This window comes from Stegostoma tigrinum, chromosome 25, assembly GCF_030684315.1.
Source record: "Stegostoma tigrinum isolate sSteTig4 chromosome 25, sSteTig4.hap1, whole genome shotgun sequence".
NCBI classification, from domain to species: domain Eukaryota; kingdom Metazoa; phylum Chordata; class Chondrichthyes; order Orectolobiformes; family Stegostomatidae; genus Stegostoma; species Stegostoma tigrinum.
Genome location: NC_081378.1, coordinates 37,719,629 through 37,742,437, shown reverse-complemented (window position 1 = coordinate 37,742,437; position 22,809 = coordinate 37,719,629). Strand labels below are relative to the sequence as shown.

At 39.7% G+C, this 22,809-nt stretch overlaps 1 protein-coding gene and 1 long non-coding RNA gene across 2 annotated transcripts in view; both read left to right on the top strand.

Moving 5' to 3' along the window:
* The window catches only part of LOC125463425 (mucin-19-like), a 43,019-nt gene extending 24,508 nt beyond the window's left edge, over positions 1–18,511 (top strand). The window contains exons 25-46 of the mRNA XM_059654776.1: positions 585–824; positions 907–1,063; positions 1,702–1,827; positions 2,496–2,637; positions 5,412–5,443; positions 6,687–6,779; positions 8,120–8,179; positions 8,739–8,801; positions 9,065–9,121; positions 10,750–10,809; positions 11,841–11,900; positions 12,569–12,628; positions 13,215–13,277; positions 14,089–14,148; positions 14,816–14,875; positions 15,461–15,523; positions 15,697–15,759; positions 16,015–16,074; positions 16,449–16,508; positions 17,300–17,362; positions 17,617–17,676; positions 18,396–18,511. Of these exons, the coding sequence (XP_059510759.1) occupies positions 585–824; positions 907–1,063; positions 1,702–1,827; positions 2,496–2,637; positions 5,412–5,443; positions 6,687–6,779; positions 8,120–8,179; positions 8,739–8,801; positions 9,065–9,121; positions 10,750–10,809; positions 11,841–11,900; positions 12,569–12,628; positions 13,215–13,277; positions 14,089–14,148; positions 14,816–14,875; positions 15,461–15,523; positions 15,697–15,759; positions 16,015–16,074; positions 16,449–16,508; positions 17,300–17,362; positions 17,617–17,676; positions 18,396–18,511 (1,818 nt within the window). The remainder of the gene's footprint in view (positions 1–584; positions 825–906; positions 1,064–1,701; positions 1,828–2,495; positions 2,638–5,411; positions 5,444–6,686; positions 6,780–8,119; positions 8,180–8,738; positions 8,802–9,064; positions 9,122–10,749; positions 10,810–11,840; positions 11,901–12,568; positions 12,629–13,214; positions 13,278–14,088; positions 14,149–14,815; positions 14,876–15,460; positions 15,524–15,696; positions 15,760–16,014; positions 16,075–16,448; positions 16,509–17,299; positions 17,363–17,616; positions 17,677–18,395) is intronic.
* A 544-nt stretch (positions 18,512–19,055) lies between these two features.
* LOC132210960 (uncharacterized) lies at positions 19,056–20,063 on the top strand. Its single transcript, XR_009447226.1, has 3 exons — positions 19,056–19,119; positions 19,357–19,425; positions 20,001–20,063. It is a non-coding gene; the product is annotated as an uncharacterized LOC132210960 (long non-coding RNA).
* The last annotated feature ends 2,746 nt before the right edge of the window (positions 20,064–22,809 follow it).

Below are 22,809 nucleotides of genomic sequence, written 5' to 3'. Positions count from 1 at the left end.
GGGAATATTTATCCATTTAGATGTGGAGAAACAATAGAAATGTAGAGTCTGAAGTGTGCCAGCCTTATGAATGAGGAGTTAAATTATCAACAGAAAAGCAAGGAGAATGCATACAAAATAGAATTGGCTGAGTGGTTGAGGATACCATGTTTTAACAAGATGTTGATAATTGAGATATGTGTCTGTTGGAATGGATGTGAGTGGCAGGAAACTAAGACTTTAAGATTGCAGCTCGGTGACCGATGGTGCATCTGGAGGCTAAAGTGGGAAACAGCTAGATCAAATAGAGACACTTGAAGCACTGGCCGTAAGGCTAAGATGGTGGGAAAAAGAAGTGAGAATGTAACACAGAGCAGTTGTAGACTGAAACTATATTGTTCAACATCACCAAAGAGTATTATTGAAATATATTTAGAGTAACTGCTTTGCATTCGGAACTGAATAACATACCTGGAAGCAGAGAGGCAAGATGCAAATTTAATTTGAGGTTATAATTACTTGTGTTACCTTGAAAAGTATAACGGAACATGCATTACAGTTTTATAATATTTACTATTGGTTTAATTCTTTTTTGTGCTGTCAAGAACAAAGTTTGTGGCCTTTGTGGAAATTTCAATGATGACATTGAAGACGATTTGACGACAAAATGGAATTATGTGGTGACCAGTCCTGTGGAGTTTGGGAACAGTTGGAAAATATCACAGTCCTGCTCCAATACAGTGAACCAAACATTCCCTTGTGACAGGAATCCATATTGTTTATCTTGGGCTCAGAAGAGATGCAACATAATTAAGGGCGCAGTCTTTCAAGCTTGTCATAAAAAGGTAAAACGATGAACAATTATAACGAGACATGAAACTCTTACAAAAAGCTCCAGTGATTTCTGATCCTGTGGTACTTTATCAGGTTGACCCAACCCCATACTATGAAGCATGTGTCGAAGAAGCTTGCGCTTGTGATATGGAGGGAAGATATCTGGGCTTCTGTACTGCAGTAGCAGTGTATGCGGAAGCTTGTAACAAAGTTGATGTTTGTATTCACTGGAGAACCCCAGACCTATGTCGTAAGTTTATATTTCTGTTTTCCTTGTTACAAGAATCAAAACCTGAGGCCTTAGGTTTATATTAATAAACATTATAAAATGTGAGAACTGATTTTGCTTTAAATTGGAAAATGTTTTGTACTAAATTTAAAGGTCAGGAGATTTAAATGTCTTGAGAGCTTACCCACATTTTTGCAAACATTCACATTTACTTTCAACAGTCCTAAACTTAAGCTCTCCCAAAGGGCGGTTTAACATCCTCAAAGGTGCCCTTTGACCCACCTAAAAAGGTATCCTGCCTCTCCAAAGAGCATGAGTAAACTTAAAACTTTTACATGAAAAGTGTAAGGTGCACAACTTGTGTTTTGAGCATCCACCAAGTGAAATTTGGATCTGTTTAAAGGCAATTGTGCAATTGTACAGCTTCCTCCATTATCCAGAGCTGTGCAAACTACAACCTTCCGCCAGCCAGTAAGAAGGCAAGATTTCCAGAATGTGGACCTCCAGTACAATTTTAGCTAAGTCGGAGAAATGAACTTCTTCCTTGTTGGAATTCAAGCCAGTTTGTATTTTGCATTGATGATTCAAATTGTGTTTGGTTTAGAAACTATGTAAATGAATAATGATCAAATTTTAATTGTTTTTCTTTCACATTACAGCTGTGTATTGTGACTATTATAACGCTCCTGGTGAATGCAGTTGGCATTATCACCCATGTGGAACATTGAGAACAAAAACCTGCTCAGACCATTCCATTGCAAAGAAGTTATCTGCAAATCTTGAAGGTTATATTCCTATCATATTTGATTTTGCATTAAACTATATTTCTAAGACTTGTTAGAAAATGTATTTTCATGCTGTGATTGTAGACTATGATTTTTGTTGCCACGTTAATTGTTTAATCACGTTTCCCCAATTAAATTTGTATCTTTAATGAAGGCTAAACATAGCAGCTTCTAGAGATCAGCGTACCATAAATGCAGAGTCTTTTTTGTTGCTTTTTGTAATCCCATTCCATTTGAGAAGCGGAAATTGAGAAATCATAATCATACATCCTAACTCTAGTGATTACCCAATTTGTTTCTCAGTGCATACTGGAAACCACTCAACAATCTGAGTGTAAGATAACAAAGTGTGAAGCTGGATGAACACATCAGGCCAAGCAGCATCTCAGGAGCACAAAAGCTGACGTTTCGGGCCTAGACCCTTCATCAGAAAGGAGATGGGGAGAGGGTTCTGAAATAAATAGGAAGAAGCGGAGGCCCTTAAGGCCATCTGCATGAGGATTGCAGGTGTACAGGGACTGGATGTGAGTGTGTTTTGTAACTGAGAAGCACAGAAATATTTTGGTGTCTCACTGATGTTTTGGTCATTTTCTGCTTCTAATCAAGATGTTCGGCAATCACAGATTTTCTGTTTATTTTCATGTTGATTTTGCTTTTCACTGTTTTAGGTTGTTATGCCAAATGCCCAGAGAGTGCTCCTTATTTGGACGAAAATACAATGAAGTGTGTTACACTACCTCAGTGTACTTGTTATTACGATGGAAGAATCCTTCAACCTGGTGAAATAACATGGAATGACTGTGAGAAATGGTACAGTTTCCACACAGTTACTTGAATTGATCACTATTCTCATCCTAAAAGCTAAATCATAAATTGAAAGCATTAGAGTTTTTACATTCTTTAATTGTTAAATCATTCACATGGAAATTTTGTAAAGAACCACCCTTAATATGTTAACACTCATTCCAAGGGACATCTTTCATTCAACCACAAATAGATCAACTCAATCGAGTTTTGAGAAGATTTATAGCTCAGGTTGAGGTTCTGGATGCGAGTTTGCTCGCTGTGCTGGAAGGTTAGTTTTCAGACGTTTCGTCACCATTCTAGGTAACATCATCAGTGAGCCTCCGACGAAGCGCTGGTGCTATGTCCTGCTTTCTAGTTATCTGTTTAGGTTTCCTTGGGTTGGTCATGTCATTTCCTGCATTGGTGATGTCATTTCCTGTTCTTTTTCTCAGAGGATGGTAGATGGGCTCCAAATCAGTGTGTTTGTTGATGGAGTTCAGGTTGGAATGCCATGCTTCTAGGAATTCTCGTGCGTGTCTCTGTTTGGCTTGTCCTAGGATGGATGTGTTGTCCCAATCGTGACATCACCAACCCAAGGAAACCTACACAGATAAATAGAAAGCGGGACATAACACCAGCGCTTCGTCGGAGGCTCACTGATGATGTTACCTAGAATGGTGACGAAATGTCTGAAAACTAACCTTCCAGCTCAGCGAGCAAACTCACATCAACTCAATTTCAGTAATGCTTGTGAGTGACATCAGGAACAGAGACACAAATCATGGACCTTGGTGTTGCTCCAGGCCCTGGCTCCCGATCTCACCCATGGCTTGAGCATATTGGGTACCTTAGAGCCCTGACTCATTGTTATTGGGCCCTGATCTACACCCATATCCTGTGCCTTGGTTAGCACAGCACAAATGTTGATTAATTGTTCAAGGATATTTCATATTGTGAACCACTTTAATCATAGAAAATCAATTTTGTGAATTTAAAATTGAGACTATAGATTATAAAATGGATATTTTGATAATTCAATACAAAATACATTTTTACAATGCTCTCCCAACTGAACTAATAACTTGTTGACCATGAAATCAATGTTACTACTTTTACTCTGTCTTTCAAATTCACAATAATCTCCTCATGTTTATTTCTATGATTTGTACTTTTGTTTGTACTTTAGCTTGTTTTCTGATTCTTCAAGACCAGCTTATTTGTAGTTCCTTGTTCCCTCCACCTTTTAGCATCTGATCTGTCAATCCCTACAAATGTTTCATTAGAAGAGCCATCATTTAACAATTGTCCCTCGTTACCCTATTGCTTGCGTTTAGAAACCTCCCAATGACCTTCACCTCTACTTGTGATTACAGAGGATGCAATTATTTTTCCCTTTTGCCTTCCTGATTTATACCTATTTGTTATGGAGTAATAATCATAGAGATGTACTGCACAGAAATAGACATGTTGGTCCAACTCGTCCATGCTGACCAGATATTCTAAATAAATCTAGTCTCATTTGCCAGCATTTTGCTGATATCCCTCTAAACCTTTCCTAGTTATATGCCCATCCAGATGCCTTTTAAATGTTGTAATTGTACTGGCCTCCACCACCTCCTTGGCAGCCAATTCCATACTCACACCACCCTCTACATGAAAATATTGCTTCTTATGTCTCTTTTAAACCTTTCCCCTCTCATCTTGAACCTATGCCCCCTAGGTTTTGAACTCTCCTACCCTGGGGAAAAGACCTTCACCATTCTCCCTATCCACGATCTTCATGACTTTGTAAACCTCTATAAGGTCAGTCTTCAGCCTCTGATGCTCTAGGGAAAGTCTCCCCAGCCTATTTGGGCTCTCTCAACAGCTCTATCCCTCCAGCTGTGGCTACATCCTTGTAAATCTTTTCAGCATGTTTTCAAGTTTCACAACATCTTTGCTACAGCAAGAAAACCAGAATTGAATGCAGTATTCTAAAAATGGGTGAACCAATGTCCTGTCCCACAGGAGAATACCTCCCAACTCCTATATTGAATCCACTGACCAAAAAAGGCATGTACCTAACTCCTCCTTCACTGCTGTATCTACCTGCAACTTCACTTTCAAGGAACTATGAGCCTGCACTCCAAGGTCTCTTTATTCAGCAACAGCCCCCAGGACCTTGCCATTAAGTCCTGCCCTGATTTGCCTTTTTGAAATGTAGCACTTCACATTTGTCTCAATTAAATTCTATCTGCCAGTCTTTGGCTCATTGGTCTGTCTGTTCAAGGTCCCGTTTTAGTCTGAGGTAACCTCTCCTGCTGACCATTACACCACCAGTTTTCTTATCATCTGCAAACTTACTAACCATACCTCTGATGTTCATACTCAAATAATTTATATAAATGACAAAAAACAATGGACCCAATGCCAATCCTTGCGCACACCGCTCGCTGGTCATAGGCCTCCAGCCCAAAATCCAACCCTGCCCCACCACTCTTTGTCTGCTACCTTCAAGCCATTTCTGTATCCAAATAGCTAGTTCTCCCTGTGTTCCATGTGATCTAACATTGTTAACCAGTCAACCATGAGGGACCTTGTCAAGTGCCTTACTGAAGTTCATATGGACAACATCCACCATTCTTCCTTCAACAATCCTCTTCTTCACTTCTTCAAAAAAATCGCAGTCAATTTAGTAAGACATGATTTTCCACACACAAAGCCATATTCACTATCCCTAATCAGTCTGTGTTGTTCAACATTCTGTGAAGCATTTCACACTTGTACCTTGTTGTAATATCTTATTGTTTCATTTATAGTATGTGTATCAATGGAGTCACACATTGCAACCGTAAGTAACTTTTCATCTCAGCCTTCAGTTGTTAACTCAGTGCATGTAAAATGTCTAGTTTTGTTGGACTGCAGGACAGTGCTTGTCTTCTTAATTCCCCAGTATCAATATTAACAACTCCTGTAGTCTATTTAATGTTTAAGAGCTTACGGCCTACAGTTCAAACTCAGATTAAAAATACATTCTGTTGCAAATAATTAAATCACATTCAGTTGCGCAAATGAGTAGGTATTATTCCAGTGGATAGGAGGTTTGGTTTAACTCTAAAGTCAATAATTGGAGTCCAAAGAGCCATGAGGCTCAGTGATTTTTTTCATTGGAGTACACTCTAGTTTCTCGCTTTCTGTCTCCCTTATTTTTTGAACAAAAACATTACAACAGTATTTTTTATTGTAGTGAAACCTATCAGAACTTAGAGAACATTGGAAAGTTAAATCTACCTATCAATTATCTCACAATCAACTTCTTTTAAGGTCCAAAGATGAAGTCCATCAGCATCAAGGGCCATCGACTTATAACTCCAAAAATTTGTTTCGTCACATTTCCTCACTGATCATTATTTTCTAGAGTTCCTATCTTCTGTCCATTTCCTGTTTGACAGCTCATTCTGGGAAGTTACTTGAATCCTCAATAGTGAAGAATGATGGAAAATACCTCTTCAGGTCAATTGCCATCTCTGTAATTTCTATTACTATTTTCTATAGGATCAACAATCACTTTGCTACCTGTTTCCATTTTTAAACATTTTATTGAAACTCTTCCTTTTCCAATTTCTTACAAATTTGTTGCAGCTGCAAAACATAAGGTGATTTGAGTGACAGTGAAGATTAATGCAATAGGTTAATGAACAATCTATTTTCTTTCCAATTGATGCGGAAGGCTTGCTGCATGAGAACAGATTAGTTAAATGCCCAAATGGGGAGCATTAGGGTGAGACAATTGAAGAGAGGATATCAAGTGATGAAATATTCAGAACTGCATCCACCTACATACAGTCACATCTATACTGGGCCGTTCTCAGTAGTAAAACTTACTCCTACTCTGCCCACATTGCCTTAACCTCACTCAAGCATCACTCAATTCCTCATCTACCTAGTATTTCCATATTTACATAATACCTACTATGAGCATTAAATACAAGTGCGCTCTTATTTTCTGCATTTGGGAACTGAGTAACAGTACTAAAAAATGTCATGATTAGAATAGAACTCCAGAGTTATTTGAGGTATGTTTATCACAACAGGATTTACACCCACAACTGTGAGCACAACTGTATCATCCACTTCAACTCCATTTATATCGCTGACAACATCTTCTTCAACAATAAAGAGCACAGGTAAAGAGAAAGCCATACTTATAAAGCAATGTGACTGTTGGCAAGTACAATATTAATTTATATAGTTTAAGAAACAGAACCCGAAAACAAATTTCCACCACAATAAGGTGCTAAGGGAGTGACGCACTGTCAGATGCCCTGAATTTTGAATGAAATTAAACAAAGGTACCATCTATCTTCTAAGTAGGTGCAAAAGATCCCATTATATTCATGATTTTCAAAACTTCTATTGAATCTCCTCTTAGCTTTCTCTCTGAGGAGAATGCTCCAAACCTCTCCAAACTATTCCCAGTAACTGAAGTTTCTCATTCTTGGGAACCATTATTATACATCTCTACTCTCTCTCTAGTATGCTCACATACTTCCTGTGAAGTAAGCGACACACAATAATCCAGCAAAGGCCTCATATAAATTCAGCATATCCTCCTTGCTCTTTTACTCCATGACCCAATCCGGCTACTGGATATCGTATTATCTGCTGTCTTCACCTGTCCTATTAATTGCAATGATCTATGTGCACATATATCCAGGTCCCTCTGCTCCTTCACTTTATTAAGAAGTGTACTCTGCACAAAGAGATCTAGACTGCTAAGGTATATCAGGAATAGCAAGGGGAGCATTGCCCATATCATTGCTAATTCACTATTATCCTTCTTCCAGCACAAAAATAGGTATCTATTGACCATTGATCTCTGTTGCCCATTGCTCAGCGAAATCTATATCCATGTTGCAACTGCTCCCTTTATTCTGTGTGTGTGGGCTTTTCTGACAAGTTTGTGATATGGCACTTTACTTTTTTGTTATACCTCATTTGGAATTGCCAACTTAGAACTCACATTTGCCAATGTAAATGTTCTTGAAACAATCTTTCCTGTTTAAGCGAATGCAACAGATTTCCAAAGGGTAACTAGATCATGCAGCTAATTTTTGCAGAACATTTAACCACTTGGCACCTATGTGTTGAGTTAGGTGATAAACGTAATTGAATTTACATGACTTATCTTGTTATGTGATAACTGTCTCCAGATCAAGGACCAGGAGATCAGCTATTGTATAACTAATATCTATTCTGTTATGAATCATAAATGGTAATGGGAATCAGTGTCTCAATCCAACACAATGACACTCATTTGATGGAGAGCTGATGAAAGGTACAGATGGTTTACACAAGCAACAATATAATGGGATATTGTCTGCTTGAGCATCAATGGGAATAATGTTTCTTGCAAATTTTCTGTTCATTTGTGTATTCCCTGCTGAATGCTATTGAAACTCTTTTAGCACTGTTTCGATTCAGGTTCTGTATGTTGATTGTGATTGCATTTGTTTTTCTTCTAAAGAAACAAGTACAACAACAGAGACAACCATTACATCTAGGTCTCCCGCCAGTTCCTCAACTGGTGAGTGATTTCTTACGTCATTAATTAAGAGAAAGAAGTGTAGAGCAAAAGTGTAATAAACCTGTTGTCAGTCTTCGTTCAATTCAGGAAATGTTCGGATCAAAACCCCCCTCCAGAGCCTTGTGCATTAAATCTAGTCAGATTTTTAAGATGTTCAACTGAGGAAGGTCAATAATGGGACTGAAGTGTTGACTGTTGAATCAGACGCAAAGCTGAGCATTGTCTGTACTCTCTGGTGAACTGGAAAATGACTGTGGTATTATATTGAAGATGGGCTTGAGCCAATATTTCTAATAGATTTTTGTACAGCTGTATGTATTGTCCTAAAATTGATTGACATCATTCCTATTCCCCAACTGCGACTACACCTCAAACATAATTTCCTTTCTGCAATGTTCTTTGGCTCATATCAGGTCCCAAGTTATTATAATAGTTTTAATATTATCTGTTTGTATCCTCCATTTCTATTTTGAAATACTTGTTGAGTCTGTCTCCCCTCTCAATTCCATCCCATGTGCAATTGGCTGTTTGATTGTTAATGCTTTTTTTCATCCTTCAGAAGAATCAACTACAACAACAGGGCCAGGCACTACGACTGAGACAACTGCCAGTTCCACAACTGGTGAGTGATGCATGCATTGAATACACGTTACCAAGTTCATTAAATGGAATGGTTTTTGATCTTCAGCAACCTCACTGTGAAAGTGTATTAGCCACGTTGGCTTCACATGTCACACAAATCTTCTTGAAGAATCTGATGTGATCTAAACTTTTGTCTTAGTTTGATCTGAATCTGTGTTAGTTTGGTTTTTGGTGAATGTCCGTTAAAGCATCTTTCGGAATCAAATTAAGGTTTATGGTTTTGAATATCTTTTTTTTCAAAAGGGACAACAACAACAATACTTCCAACTACACCTGGTTTTACCACAGCTTCCACAACAGGTGAGTGATGTACAAACATAAAGCCTTGGATATAAATCTCGAACTCCTTATCGTTGGCAGTTTACTTCTCTGCTCTTTGAGGAACATTCAAATCATGTTCAAGGCTATAGATTATTAGCCTCAGTGTTGACAAATCTCGTCCTGAATTATTTCAAAAACAAATGTAAAGCAATCTCTCCGTACCATTCCATTGTGTTTCTGTTCAAATAATCATTTAATACTATTTTGAATGCCTGAATTTGATCAAGGCTCCACTCAACTTCAAGGCATGCATTTCAGATCTCCTGTTATCATTCTTATTCCCAAATACATGGCCTTATCTGTCCAATCTTTCCAACTGGGATGCAGTTTTTCACCCAGGCAACCATTTTTAGAAAGGTCTACAGTCTGCTCTCCTATGCATTTACATCTCTCCTTTAATGAAATGCCCAGAAACATACCCAAACTCCAGATAAGTTTTATCAAGTGCCTTGTGTAAGTTCAGCATATCCTCCTTGCTTTTCTATTAATGGTTGTCTTAATACAGCCAAGGTCAATGTGTGCTTCATTAATTGCTCTATCCATCTGTCCTGCCAGTGTTAATGATCCATGTACATACACGAGCAGCTTCCTCTACTACTGCACCCTCTTATGAATGTTATTTATTTCTTATTTTCCATTGACTATCCATGTTATTCCCATGCAAATGTGTCATGTTAATTCACATTAAAGTATAATTGCCACCTTTCGACCCAATCCATCAACTTGCCTACTTCCTTTGGTGTTCTCCTCAGTTTACAATGCTTCTGATGTTCATATCACCACAGACTTTGAAATTCTCCTCTGTACACCAAGATTTTCACTATTATTTTATATCATGAAAAGCAAGGTTCCCACCACTCCCATAAAGTAACCATTGACCATTGCTCACTGCATACCATTGCTTAGCTAATTTTGTGTTCAAGCTGCAACTCTCTACCTATGCAATGAGATATAACATTATTCACAATTCTGTGGTCTGGTACTTCTTGATTATGCCTTATTTTGAATTGCCAACTTAGAGCTTACAATTTAAAGCATTGACTCATGCTCTCTGGCTGAATGAAACGAATTAATCTTCAAAGGGCAATTGCATCTTGCAATGAAATTAAGCATATTTTTAACTGTTTAGCAAGAATAGTTTGAGCTAAAGTGATGATTATGATTGAATTTTGCATTGAGCATCATGATGCATGTGATCTTTCTCCAGATGGGAGACAAGGTGGCTAGCTAAAGAATAACAGAGAAATATCCAATTTCTAACAGATGGCATTGTATTCTGCATTGCATCTCCTTCAGCCTTTCAATGCACCCTCTGTATTCTAAGTGTCATAAGAGTGAGAGATCATAAATGGTGATCTGACCAGCGTCTGAAACATTCACAATGACACTTGTTTGATGAAGAGTTAGTGAATGGTGTGGATGGTTTAACAAATTGTAAAATAGCAGGGTGTTAGGTAATTATGCATGAGTGAGAATAGTTTATAAACTTCATAATAATTCTCTCTTCCTTTGTGTATCCCCTGCTGAATGCCTTTGAAATTCATTCAGTGCTGTCCTGATTCAAGTTGTTTGTATTAATTGTGACTGCATTTATTTTGCTTTAAAAGAAACAACTACAACAACAGAGACAATTACAACAGCTAGTTCGACTGCCAGTTCCACACCTGGTAAGTGAGGCCATCCTATTTCATTAACATGGGAAAGTAATTTGAAGCAAGATTGTAACAAACTCCTGGTCAGGAAATGTTTACACTGTTGGTCTGAGGCCACATTCTCAGTTCAGAAGGGATTATGCTCAAATCTCTCACCAGAGTCTTATGCGATAAATCGAATCAGATCTTAAACGTTTGCCCGAGAAAGGACAATACTAGGAGTGGGTGTTACCTGTTAGATGGGAGATTAGGCGTAACCTTTGTCTATACCCTCTGCTGGACATAAAAATGCCTGCGGTATTCTGTTGAAGATGATTAGAGTGTTCCTATACAGCCAGAGAATATTACACCACAGGAAGACATGCCCACATTTCTAATTTTCTTCAATTTAGAATTTTTTAAACAGCACCTAGAGGTATACACCACTACACCAATGTCTACTTCCAGTGCATCAAGTGCTGAATGAAGTCTTAGAATGTGTTCAATAAACTTTGAACATGATCAGTTCACTCAGCTTTAGTGAAATTATTTTGATAATTGAGATGATCGACCTCTCTCTTCTCCTGTAATGGACTCAAAATGAAGAATTATTTTGTTCTTATACATTACGTAGAATCCCAACAGTGTGAAAACAGGGCCTTCGGCCAAACATGTCCACACCGACCCTCAGAGCATCCCACCCAGACACATCCCCCTGTACCCCACATAATCTACACATCCCTGAATACAATGGGCAACTTAGCATGGCCAATCCATCTACCCTGTACATCTTTGGGCGGTGTGAAATCGTAACACCTGGAGGAAACCCACACAGACACAGGGAGAATGTGCAAACTCCAAACAGACAGTCACCCGAGGGTGGAATCGAACACGGGACCCTGGTGCTGTGAAGCAGCAGTGCTAACCACTGAGCCAACATGTCACTCCATTTATTTCCATAAATGCATATAACAGGAATCTTATTTTCCTTTCATTCTTAAAGGCAATATAAAATATTTTGGAATTGAATCAAAGTGTTGTGAACTTTAATTCCTCTCATGTTTCAGAACAAACCTCCACAACAGTCTCAGCAACAACTCCTGGCTCAACCACTGGCTCCACAACTGGTGAGTACCGATGACGCCTGTAAGAATTGCAAGGCCTTAGATACCAGTGAATTGATGGAATCTTCACCTCCTGTTCGGTAAAAGGCTGTTCCATGGTCTTCAGCATCATATTCTGTACGTACAAGAGGAGAGAGCTTTTAGCATAAAAGATTCTTGTGCAGACATTTGCCAATCTTCCCACTGAATCTATTCAGCCTCTACAAACATTTAACATTGAGACCATTGCCCTGCTACTCCACTTAGCCTCACACATTGTTTCTATACACAGAAACATCTAATGCACTTTGATGGCTGGCATCAATTTGGTTGCACCACACATTTAGGTTACAACCCCCAGTGGCAAACTGTCATTGTGGTCAAATATATTTCCACACCTCACGCTGGCCACTTTGCAGCTCACATTAATCTGTGCCCAACTGCCCTTGATGCTATGGCAAACAGAAATGGTGTCTTGGCCTATCACAGGAACATTCATGTGATGGAGAGCATAAGAACAACGCAGATGTTTTTTACAAGTAATGATATAGCAGGATCCTTCCTGATTGGCCATCTGTAGGACAGTTTTTGAACTTTCTTACACATTCTTTCATTACTTAGGCATTCCCTCTCATTGGTCTTGTTTCAGTTTATGCGCATGGATTGTGATTACATTTTGCTTTCTTAAACAGAGATCACATCAACATCAGAGACGACGACCATAGCCAGTTCTACTGCCAGCTCCACAACTGGTGAGTTTAGTCCTTTTTCATTAAATGTGGTAAACTATTTGAATCAAGATCCTACAAAACATATAGACAGGGAAATCCCTTTGTCATTCTTAGTACATGGTCCACCTTCTATCTTCCAAAGATGTTGTGCTGAAGCCTTCAGTGGATGAAGTCTTCATCAACTATTTGATATAGAAAAGATAACACTGGGCCTGTTGGCTGTTAGATTATATTGGTCCTTTGCCTGCACTCTCTGCTTGCTTCAAAACTATCTCTCACATTGATTGGAAGATGAGCAGTGAGATCTGTCAGGGTACCAAACAATCTTCACACTTAAATCAAAATTTCCGAGATTTGATTTTCTGTCTGGGCAAAAATTGATGGGCACCATCCTTATTTTCCAACAGTGACTATATCTCAAAAGCAGTTGCCTTTCCGCAGTGACTTTGCCTCATGTCAGGTGTCAGGCCATTATAATACTTTTAACATTATTCGTTTGCACTGCCCATTTCAATGACAAAATGCTCCTTGAGTCTGCTTTTCCTCTGAATTCTGTCCAACATAGTATTGGACATATTGGTTGTTAAAGTTTTTGTTTGTCCTTCAGAAGAATCAACTACAACAACAGGGACAGGTACCACAACTGAGACGGCTGTCAGTTCCACAGCTGGTGAGTGATACATGCATTGAACACAATTTACAACCCTGTTGCAAGCAGAATGGTTCCTGAATTTCAGCAGCCTTACTGAGAATGCATATTCATCCCATCAGCTTGAAATTCATTGTGGAGAAGCTGATGGAAACTAAATCGATCACTGGCATCAAATTGGTTGTGTCACACATTCAGGTTACAATCCCCAGTGGCAAACTATGTCATTCTGTTCAAAACGTGTTTCCTCAACTCACACTTGACACTTTGCAACATGCACTAATCTGTATCCGACTGGCCTTGATGCTTTTCCAAGCAGAAACAGTGTCTTGACCTGTCACAGGAACATTCATGTGATGGAGAGCAGGAGAATGATGCAGATGCTTTCTACAAGTTATGATATGGCAGGATCCTTCCTGATTGGCCATCTGTGGGACAGGTTTTGAACATTTTTACACATTCTTTCATTACCTAGGCATTCCTTACTGAATGCGGAAGAAACTCTCTCATTGGTCTTGACTCAGTTTATGTGTACAGATTGTACAGATGTGTACAAATCTCAATATGCATTATTTCAGAAACAAACATGAAAGAGGGCTCTTCCTACATAAGCATCATTGAAGGCAGTCTCTGTATTATTAATGAATGTAACAAGCTTCAAATAAGTGATAAAATGATGCAATGAGATATCCACATAAACAATGCTATGGCACTTTTTATTTCCATAATGTATCTGGCCAGAATCCCTCCCTGGTTTTATTCTGAAAATCAACACATATTACTTTGGAATTGAATCAAAGTGTTGTGAACTTCAATTTCTCTCATATTTCAGAACAAACCTCCACAACAGTCTCAGCAACAACTCCTGGCTCAACCACTGGCTCCACAACTGGTGAGTAACGATGTCTTCTGCTAAGAATTGCAAGGCCTTAGATACCAGAGAATTGATCAAAGCTTCACCTCCTGTTCAGTGACAGGCTGTTGCCAAGGCCTTCCAGCGTCTTATTCTATTTCTGAACCAAAGGAATATTTCAAGCATTAAAGATCATACACTTTTACAGAAGGATGGAACAACTCTGGTGCCAACATTTCCCAATCTTGCCATTGAAACTATTCAGCTCCTCCAAACACCTAACATCGAGGCCATTGCCCTGTCTTCCACTTAGCCTCGCACATTGTTTCTATTCAAAGTTGGTTGCACAACAAATTGAGGTTACAACCTCTAGTCCCAAACCACGTCAATATGTTCAAATGTTTCCCTTCACCTCACACTTGACACTTTGCAATTCACAGTAACTTGTGTCCGACTGTCCTTGATGTTTTACAAGCAGAAATGATCACAGGAAAACTCATGTGATGGAGAGCACGAGAACGATGCAGTTGCTTTACACAAGTTATGATATGGCAGCATTTTCCTGATTGGCCATCTGTGTGACATGTTTTGAACTTTCATACATATTTTCTCTTCATTTCTTCATTTCCTCCAGAATACAGTAGGAACTCCCTCTTGATTCAGTTTATATATATAGATTGTGATTACATTTCCTTTTCTTCAACAGAAACCACATCAACATCAGGGACGACCACCACAGCCAGTTCTACCGCCAGCTCCACAACTGGTGAGTTAGTCCATTTTTAAAAAGGTGGGAAAAAAATTAAAACAAGAATTTAAAAAACGTCAGGACAGGGAAATTTATTGTCAGTTTTGGTCTATGATCCACATTCTGCCTTAAGAAGGTGCTTTGCTGGAATCTTCTGTGGAGCCTCGTGCATTCAATTTAGCCAGATCATCAACTCTTTGATAAAGACTCAATAACACTGGACCTGTTAGCAGATATATTATACTGATATTTGCCTGCTCTCTCTGCTTGCTTGAAAAATACCTCTCATTTTGATTCAAAGATGAGTAGTGAGCACTGTCAGGATGGCAAACAGGTTTTACACTTGACTCAAAGTTTCTGAGATTGGTTTTCTGACTTGTCTGACTGTGCAAAATTTGATGGGCACAAACCCTATTCTCCAAAAGTGACTACACCTCAAAAACAATGACCTTCCTGCATAGTCCTTTCATTCCTATCAGCTGCCAGGCCATTGCAATACATTAAATGTGATCCAATTCCACTGTCCATTTCAATGGCGGAATGATTATCTTCCCTCAGGTGGCATTGGATTATTAGTTGTTGATTCTTTTCTTTGCCCTTCAGAAGAATCAGCTACAACAACAGGGACAGGTACCACAACAGAGACGACTGCCAGTTCCACAACTGGTGAGTGATAGATGCAATGATGACGATATTTTGTCAGATGAAGTCACAATTTAAAACTGGCTCGTCATCTTTAGCTTTATTTGTACACCATCTGGAGATTCTGTTTCAAGGAACAACCAAACCAACATCAAAAAGGAATATACTGACTGGAAGTTCATTTGTTTATCTTTTAGAAGAAGCCACTTCAACAACAGTATCCGCCACTACAGCACCGACTACTTCCAGTTCCATAACTGGTGAGTGAAGCCTTCAGTTACTAAACATGAAGTGACCCTTGAACAGAATCACTTCTTTGCTCATTTATTGTTCAATTGTTTGACAATTTATATTTGTCACTTTTCTCTTTTTCTGTAGTGGTTTGGACGTTAACATTTATTTATTTCCACCATGTATCTGGGAGTAATACTTACCTCCTCTCATTCTGGAAAGTGTTATACATTCTTTTGGAAGTGAACAAAGTGTTGTGAAATTCAATTTCTCTCATATTTCAGAACAAACCTCCACGACAGTTTCAGAAACAACTCCTGGCGCAACCACTGGCTCCACGACTGGTGAGTACCGATGATGTCTGTAAGAATTGCAAGGCCTTAGAGAATTGTCACTATGTTCAAATATTTTTCTAACCTCACACTTGACACTTTACAACTCACATTAATCTGTGCCCGACTGCACTTGATGATTTTACAAGCAGAAACGATGTCTTGGCCTATCACAGGAAAACCCTTGCAGCAGAGAGAAAGAGAATGATGCATGTTATGATATAGCAGGATTCCTGTGGATTGGCCACCTGTGTGATAGATTCTGATCAGTTTACGGGGTCTCTTTTCATTTGACCATTCCCTCCTGAATGCTTATGAATCACACTCATTTGTCTTCATTCAGTTTTTGTGTATGGATGGTGTTTACATTTCCTTTTCTACAATAGAAACCACATCAACATCAGGGACGACCACCACAGCCAGTTCTACTGCCAGCTCCACAACTGGTGAGTTAGTCCTTTTTCATGAAACTTACAAAATAAATTTGAAGCAACAACATTAAAAATATTGGTGTAGGGAAACTCCTTTGTCAGTTTTGGTATGTGATCCACACCCTGCCTTCAGAACGTCTTGTGCTTAAGTCTTCAATGGAGCCTCGTGATTTCAATTTAGTCAGTTCATCAACTCTTTGATGTGGAAAGGACAACACTCTGCCTGTTGCCTGGTAGAACGCATTGGACATTTCCCTGCACACTCTGCTGCCTTGAAAAATACATTTCACATTGATTGGAAGATGAGTAGTGTCATCTGTCAGAATGTGAGGCTTTATGCTTGACTCAAAATATCTGAGAGAGATTTCTGGCTGTGCAAAAATGAGATCCTTGACAATGAATTAGTGTTCACCAAACCTCATTCAGAATTATTTCAGGAACAAACATGAAACAGGCATTTGCATATCAGTATCCTTGAAGTCAGTCTCTGTGTTCTTATTGATTCCACTCATAGTTGAAGATTTATCATATTCTTGAAAGAAGCTCTGATGGGGAGTTTCAGTGCCTCAAACCTAGTCAATCACTGAAAGAAAGAACTTCTTACTGTTCCTCAGATGAATGTGGCATCCACCATCTGTTTTATTCTGGGCACGTGCCATGCTTTCTCAGCTGCAGTAAGAATTTTCAAACCGGTTGGTCATTTTCGGTTTGTTTGTGTACGATCTGGACGTACTGCTTGATGTGGAATACGCAGCCTCAAATCGACAAGGAATATACTGACTAGAAGTTCATTTGTTTTCTTTTAGAAGAAACAACTTCAACATTAGTATTCACCACTACAGCACCATCGACTTCCAGTTCCACATCTGGTGAGTGAAGACTTAGTTTGTTGAACAATAAGTATCCTTTGAACAGAATCACTTCTCTTGGCATTCGTTCAAATTTTGGACAACTGCTATCTTTCACTTATCTCTATTTCAGTGTGTATTTGACACATGCACTTTTTGATTGCTATAATGTATCCAGCCAGAATGCTTCCCCTATTTCATTCCGAAAAAAATGATGTATATTAGTTTAGATTTGAATCAAAGAGTTGTGAACTTCAATTTCTCTCATATTTCAGAACAAACCTCCACAACAGTCTCAGCAACAACTCCTGGCTCAACCACGGGCTCCACAACTGGTGAGTACCGATGATGTCTGTAAGAATTGCAAGGCCTTAGATACCAGTGAAGTGATGGAATCTTCACCTCCTGTTCGGTAAAAGGCTGTTCCCATGGTCTTCCAGCATCTCATTCTATTCCTACAAGAGGAGGAGCTTTTACCATAAGAAGTCAATATATTTCCACATGACAAAACGATTCTCGTGCAGGCATTTGTCATTCATCCTGTTGAAACTATTCAGCCTCTCCAAACATTTAATATTGATGCCATTGCCCTGCTACACCACTGAGCCTCGCACATTGTTTCTATTCAAAGAAACTTCGATTGCAGATTGATGCCTGGCATCAAATTGGTTGTGTCACACATTTAGGTTACAACGCCCAGTGGCAAACTATGTCATTCTGTTCAAATGTGTTTCCTCACCTCACACTTGACACTTTGAAACTCAAATTAATTAGTGTGCGACTACCCTTGATGCAAATGCAAGCAGAAATAAAGTCTTGACCTACCATTGGAACACTTGTGTGATGGAGAGCAGGTTAATGACACAGATGGTTGACACAATTTATGATATGGTAGGTTGCTTTTTGATTGGCCATTTGTAGGATAGGTTCTGATCGTTTTTCCACATTCTCTCATCCTTTGTGCTTCCATCCTGAGTGCTGTTGAATCTTTCCCATTGGTCATGATTTCAGTTTATGTGTCGAGATTGTGATTACACTTTCTTTTCTTCAATAGAAACCACATCAACATCAGGGACGACCACCACAGCCAGTTCTGCTGCCAGCTCCACAACTGGTGAGTTCAGTCCTTTCTCAGTAAACATGAAGATTCAGTTTGAAGCAAGAACCTAAAAAGTCTCTGAACTGGAAAATTCCTTCCTTACTTCTGGGCCATTAACCACTTTCTTGCCTTAAGAAGATGTTGTGCTGAAGATTTCCGTCGAGGCTTGTGCATTCAACTCAGCCAGATCGTCAACTCTTTGATACAGAAAGACAACACTGGGCCTGTTGGCTGATACATTGCATTACCCATTTGCCTGCACAATCTGCTTGCTTGTAAAATACCTCTCACTTTGATTGGAAGATGAGCAGTGAGCTCCCTCAGGGTGCAAACAGTCTTGACACTTGACTCAAAATTTCTGAGATTGATTATTTGAATTGTCTGACTTTAAACAAATTTGATGGGCACAATTCCTATTCTCCAACAGTGGTCACACCTCAAAAACAATTACCTTCCTGCATTGACCTTTGGCTCCTATCAGCTGCCAGGTCATTGTAATAATTTTCATGATACCTGTGTCCACTGACCGTTTCAATGACAGAATGATTGTCTTCTCTCAATCCTGCCGCATGTGCCATTCGAAAATTATTTGTTGATTCTGTTCTTTTTCCTTCAGAAGAATCAGCTACAACAACAGGGACAGGCACCACAGCTGAGACGACTGCCATTTCCACAGCTGGTGAGTGATACATGCATTCAACACAATTCACAACCTTGTTGCAAGTGGAACGGTTTCTGAATTTCAGCAGCCTCACTGAGAACACATACTACTACCGTCAGCTTGATACTTGGCACAATTCATTGTAAAAATTCTATCGGAATCCAGATGATTCTCCCATTTCCATCATAATTCATGTCAGATTGGTTTCTAGTGAATGTTGATTAAGTATTGAATATTATTCATTTTCTTTTTCAGTAAGAACATCAACAAGAACAACAACAGCGCCTACAACTACACCTGGCTCCACCAGTACCTCAACAACAGGTATGTGATGGTTTCCATGAGCCGTAAGACCAATGACTTTGATATAAACGTCATCTTTAGCTTCTTGACAATGAAACTGTGTTGATTTGCTCTTCGAAAACTGAATAACATCATTGAAGTCGGCAGATATTGAACTTTTAATTATTCACCAAACCTCATGAAGAAATATTTCAGACACAAACATGAAATAGAAAACTTTTTATATAAGAGCGTCTATGAAGTCAGTGTCTGTAATATTAATGTTTCCACTCGCAGTGGTATCACTATGAAGTATCATCATGTTGTTGAAAGAAGGTATGCTGGTGAGATTCAGTGCTTCAAAGCCATTTGATGCCTCAAACAAGGCACTGTCTTGATATATGTAACATGGATAATTGGGTTCATTTATTTGGAATGATCGTTACTTCTCATTGTGGAATAAACCATGTTTTATCAGCTGTGGTCACAATTTTCAAACTGGCTCGTCATCTTTCGCTTTATTTGTACACCATCTGGAGGGGCTGTTTCAAGAAGAACAACCAAACCAACATCAAGAAGGAATATACTGACTGGAAGTTCATTTGTTTATCTTTTAGAAGAAACCACTTCAACAACAGTATCTGCCACTACAGCACCGTCTACTTCCAGTTCCATAACTGGTGAGTGAAGCTTTCGGTTACTGAACATGAACTGACCCTTGAACAGAATCACTTCTTTGCTCATTTATGGTTCAATTGTTTGACAATTTATATTTGTCACTTTTCTCTTTTTCTGTGGTGGTTTGGACATTAACATTTATTTATTTCCACCATATATCTGGGAGAAATACTTACCTCCTCTCATTCTGAAACGTAACATATAATTTTTTGGAAATGAACAAAGTGTTGTGAACTTCAATTTCTCTCATATTTCAGAACAAACCTCCACAACAGTCTCAGCAACAACTCCTGGCTCAACCACTGGCTCCACAACTGGTGAGTACCGATGATGTCTGTAAGAATTGCAAGGCATATGATACCAGTGAAGTGATGGAATCTTCACCTCCTGTTCGGTAAAAGGCTGTTCCCATGGTCTTCAGCATCATGTTCTGTATGTACAAGAAGAGAGAGCTTTTAGCATAAAAAGTCAATATATTTCCACCATAACAAAAGGAATCTCGTGCAGGCATTTTTCATCCGCCCCATTGAAAATATTCAGACTCGCCAAACATTTAATATTGATGCCAATGCCCTGCTATTCAACTTAGCCTCGCACCTTGTTTTGTAATCAAAGAAACATCTAACACAGATTGATGCCTGGCATAAAATCGGTTGTGCCACACAGTTAGGTTACAATGCCCAGTGGCAAACTATGTCATTCTGTTCAAATGTGTTTCCTCACCTCACACTTGATATTTAATTGGGGAAGAGGAAACTATGACGCAAGTAGAAATGAGTTAGGAAGCATGGACTGGGAGCAATTGTTTCATGGTAAGGGAACTATAGACATGTGGGGACTGTTTAAGGAACAATTGTTGCGAGTGATGAGTAAATATGTCCCTCTGAGACAGGGAAGAAGGGGTAAGATAAAGGAACCTTGGATGACGAGAACAGTGGAGCTTCTTGTGAAAAGGAAGAAGGTAGCTTACATAAGGTGGAGGAAGCTAGGGTCAAGTTCAGCTAGAGAGGATTACACGCAGGCAAGGAAGGAGCTCAAAAATGGTCTGAGGAGAGCCAGGAGGGGGCACGAGAAAGGCTTGGCAGAACGAATTAGGGAAAACACAAAAGCATTTTACACTTATGTGAGGAATAAGAGAATGGTCAAAGAAAGAGTAGGGCCGATCAGGGATAGCATAGGGAACTTGTGTGTGGAGTCTGAGGAGGTAGGGGAAGCCCTAAATGAGTTTTTTGCTTCTGTCTTTATGAAAGAAACAAACTTTGTAGTGAATGAAACCTTCGAAGAGCAGGTGTGCATGCTGGAATGGATAGAGATAGAGGAAGCTGAGGTGCTGAAAATTTTGCCAAACATTAAGATTGACAAGTCGCCAGGCCCGGGCCAGATTTGTCCTCGGCTGCTTTGGGAAGCGAGAAATGAAATTGCTTCGCCACTTGCGAAGATCTTTGCATCCTCGCTCTCCACTGGAGTCGTACCTGAGGACTGGAGAGAGGCAAATGTAACTCCTCCCTTCAAGAAAGGAAATTGGGAAATCCCCGGCAATTACAGACCAGTAAGTCTCACGTCTGTCGTCTGCAAGGTGTTAGAAAGGATTCTGAGGGATAGGGTTTATGACCATCTGGAAGAGCATGGCTTGATCAAATGCAGTCAACACGGCTTTGTGAGGGGCAGGTCATGCCTCACAAACCTTATCGAGTTCTTTGAGGATGTGACTAGAAAAGTTGATGAGGGTCGAGCTGTGGATGTGGTGAATATGGACTTCAGTAAGGCATTTGATAAGGTTCCCCATGGGTAGGCTCATTCAGAAGGTCAGGAGGAATGGGATACAGGGGAACTTAGCTGCCTGGATACAGAATTGGCTGGCCAGCAGAAGACAGCGAGTGGTAGTAGAAGGAAAATATTCTGCCTGGAAGTCAGTGGTGAGTGGGGTTCCACGGGGCTCTGTCCTTGGGCCTCTACTGTTTGTAATTTTTATTAATGACTTGGATGAGGAGATTGAAGGACGGGTCAGCAAGTTTGCAGACGACACAAAGGTCGGAGGTGCCGTTGACAGCATAGAGGGCTGTTGTAGGCTGCAGCGGGACATTGACAGGATGCAGAGATGGGCTGAGAGGTGGCAGATGGAGTTCAACCTGGATAACTGCGAGGTGATGCATTTTGGAAGGTCGAATTTGAAAGCTGAGTACAGAATTAAGGATAGGATTCTTGGCAGTGTGGAGGAACAGAGGGATCTTGGTGTGCAGATACATAGATCCCTTAAAATGGCCACCCAAGTGGACAGAGTTGTTAAGAAAGCATATGGTGTTTTGGCTTTCATTAACAGGGGGATTGAGTTTAAGAGGCGTGAGATCTTGTTGCAGCTCTATAAAACTTTGGTTCGACCGCACTTGGAATACTGCGTCCAGTGCTGGTCGTCCTATTATAGGAAAGATGTGGATGCTTTGGAGAGGGTTCAGAGGAGGTTTACCAGGATGCTGCCTGGACTGGAGAGCTTATCTTATGAAGAGAGGTTGACTGAGCTCGGTCTCTTTTCATTGGAGAAAAGGAGGAGGAGAGGGGACCTAATTGAGGTATACAAGATAATGAGAGGCATAGATAGAGTTGATAGCCAGAGACTATTTCCCAGGGCAGAAATGGCTAGCACGAGGGGTCATAGTTTTAAGCTGGTTGGAGGAAAGTATCGAGGGGAAGTCAGAGGCGGGGTCTATACACAGAGAGTTGTGAGAGCATGGAATGCATTGCCAGCAGCAG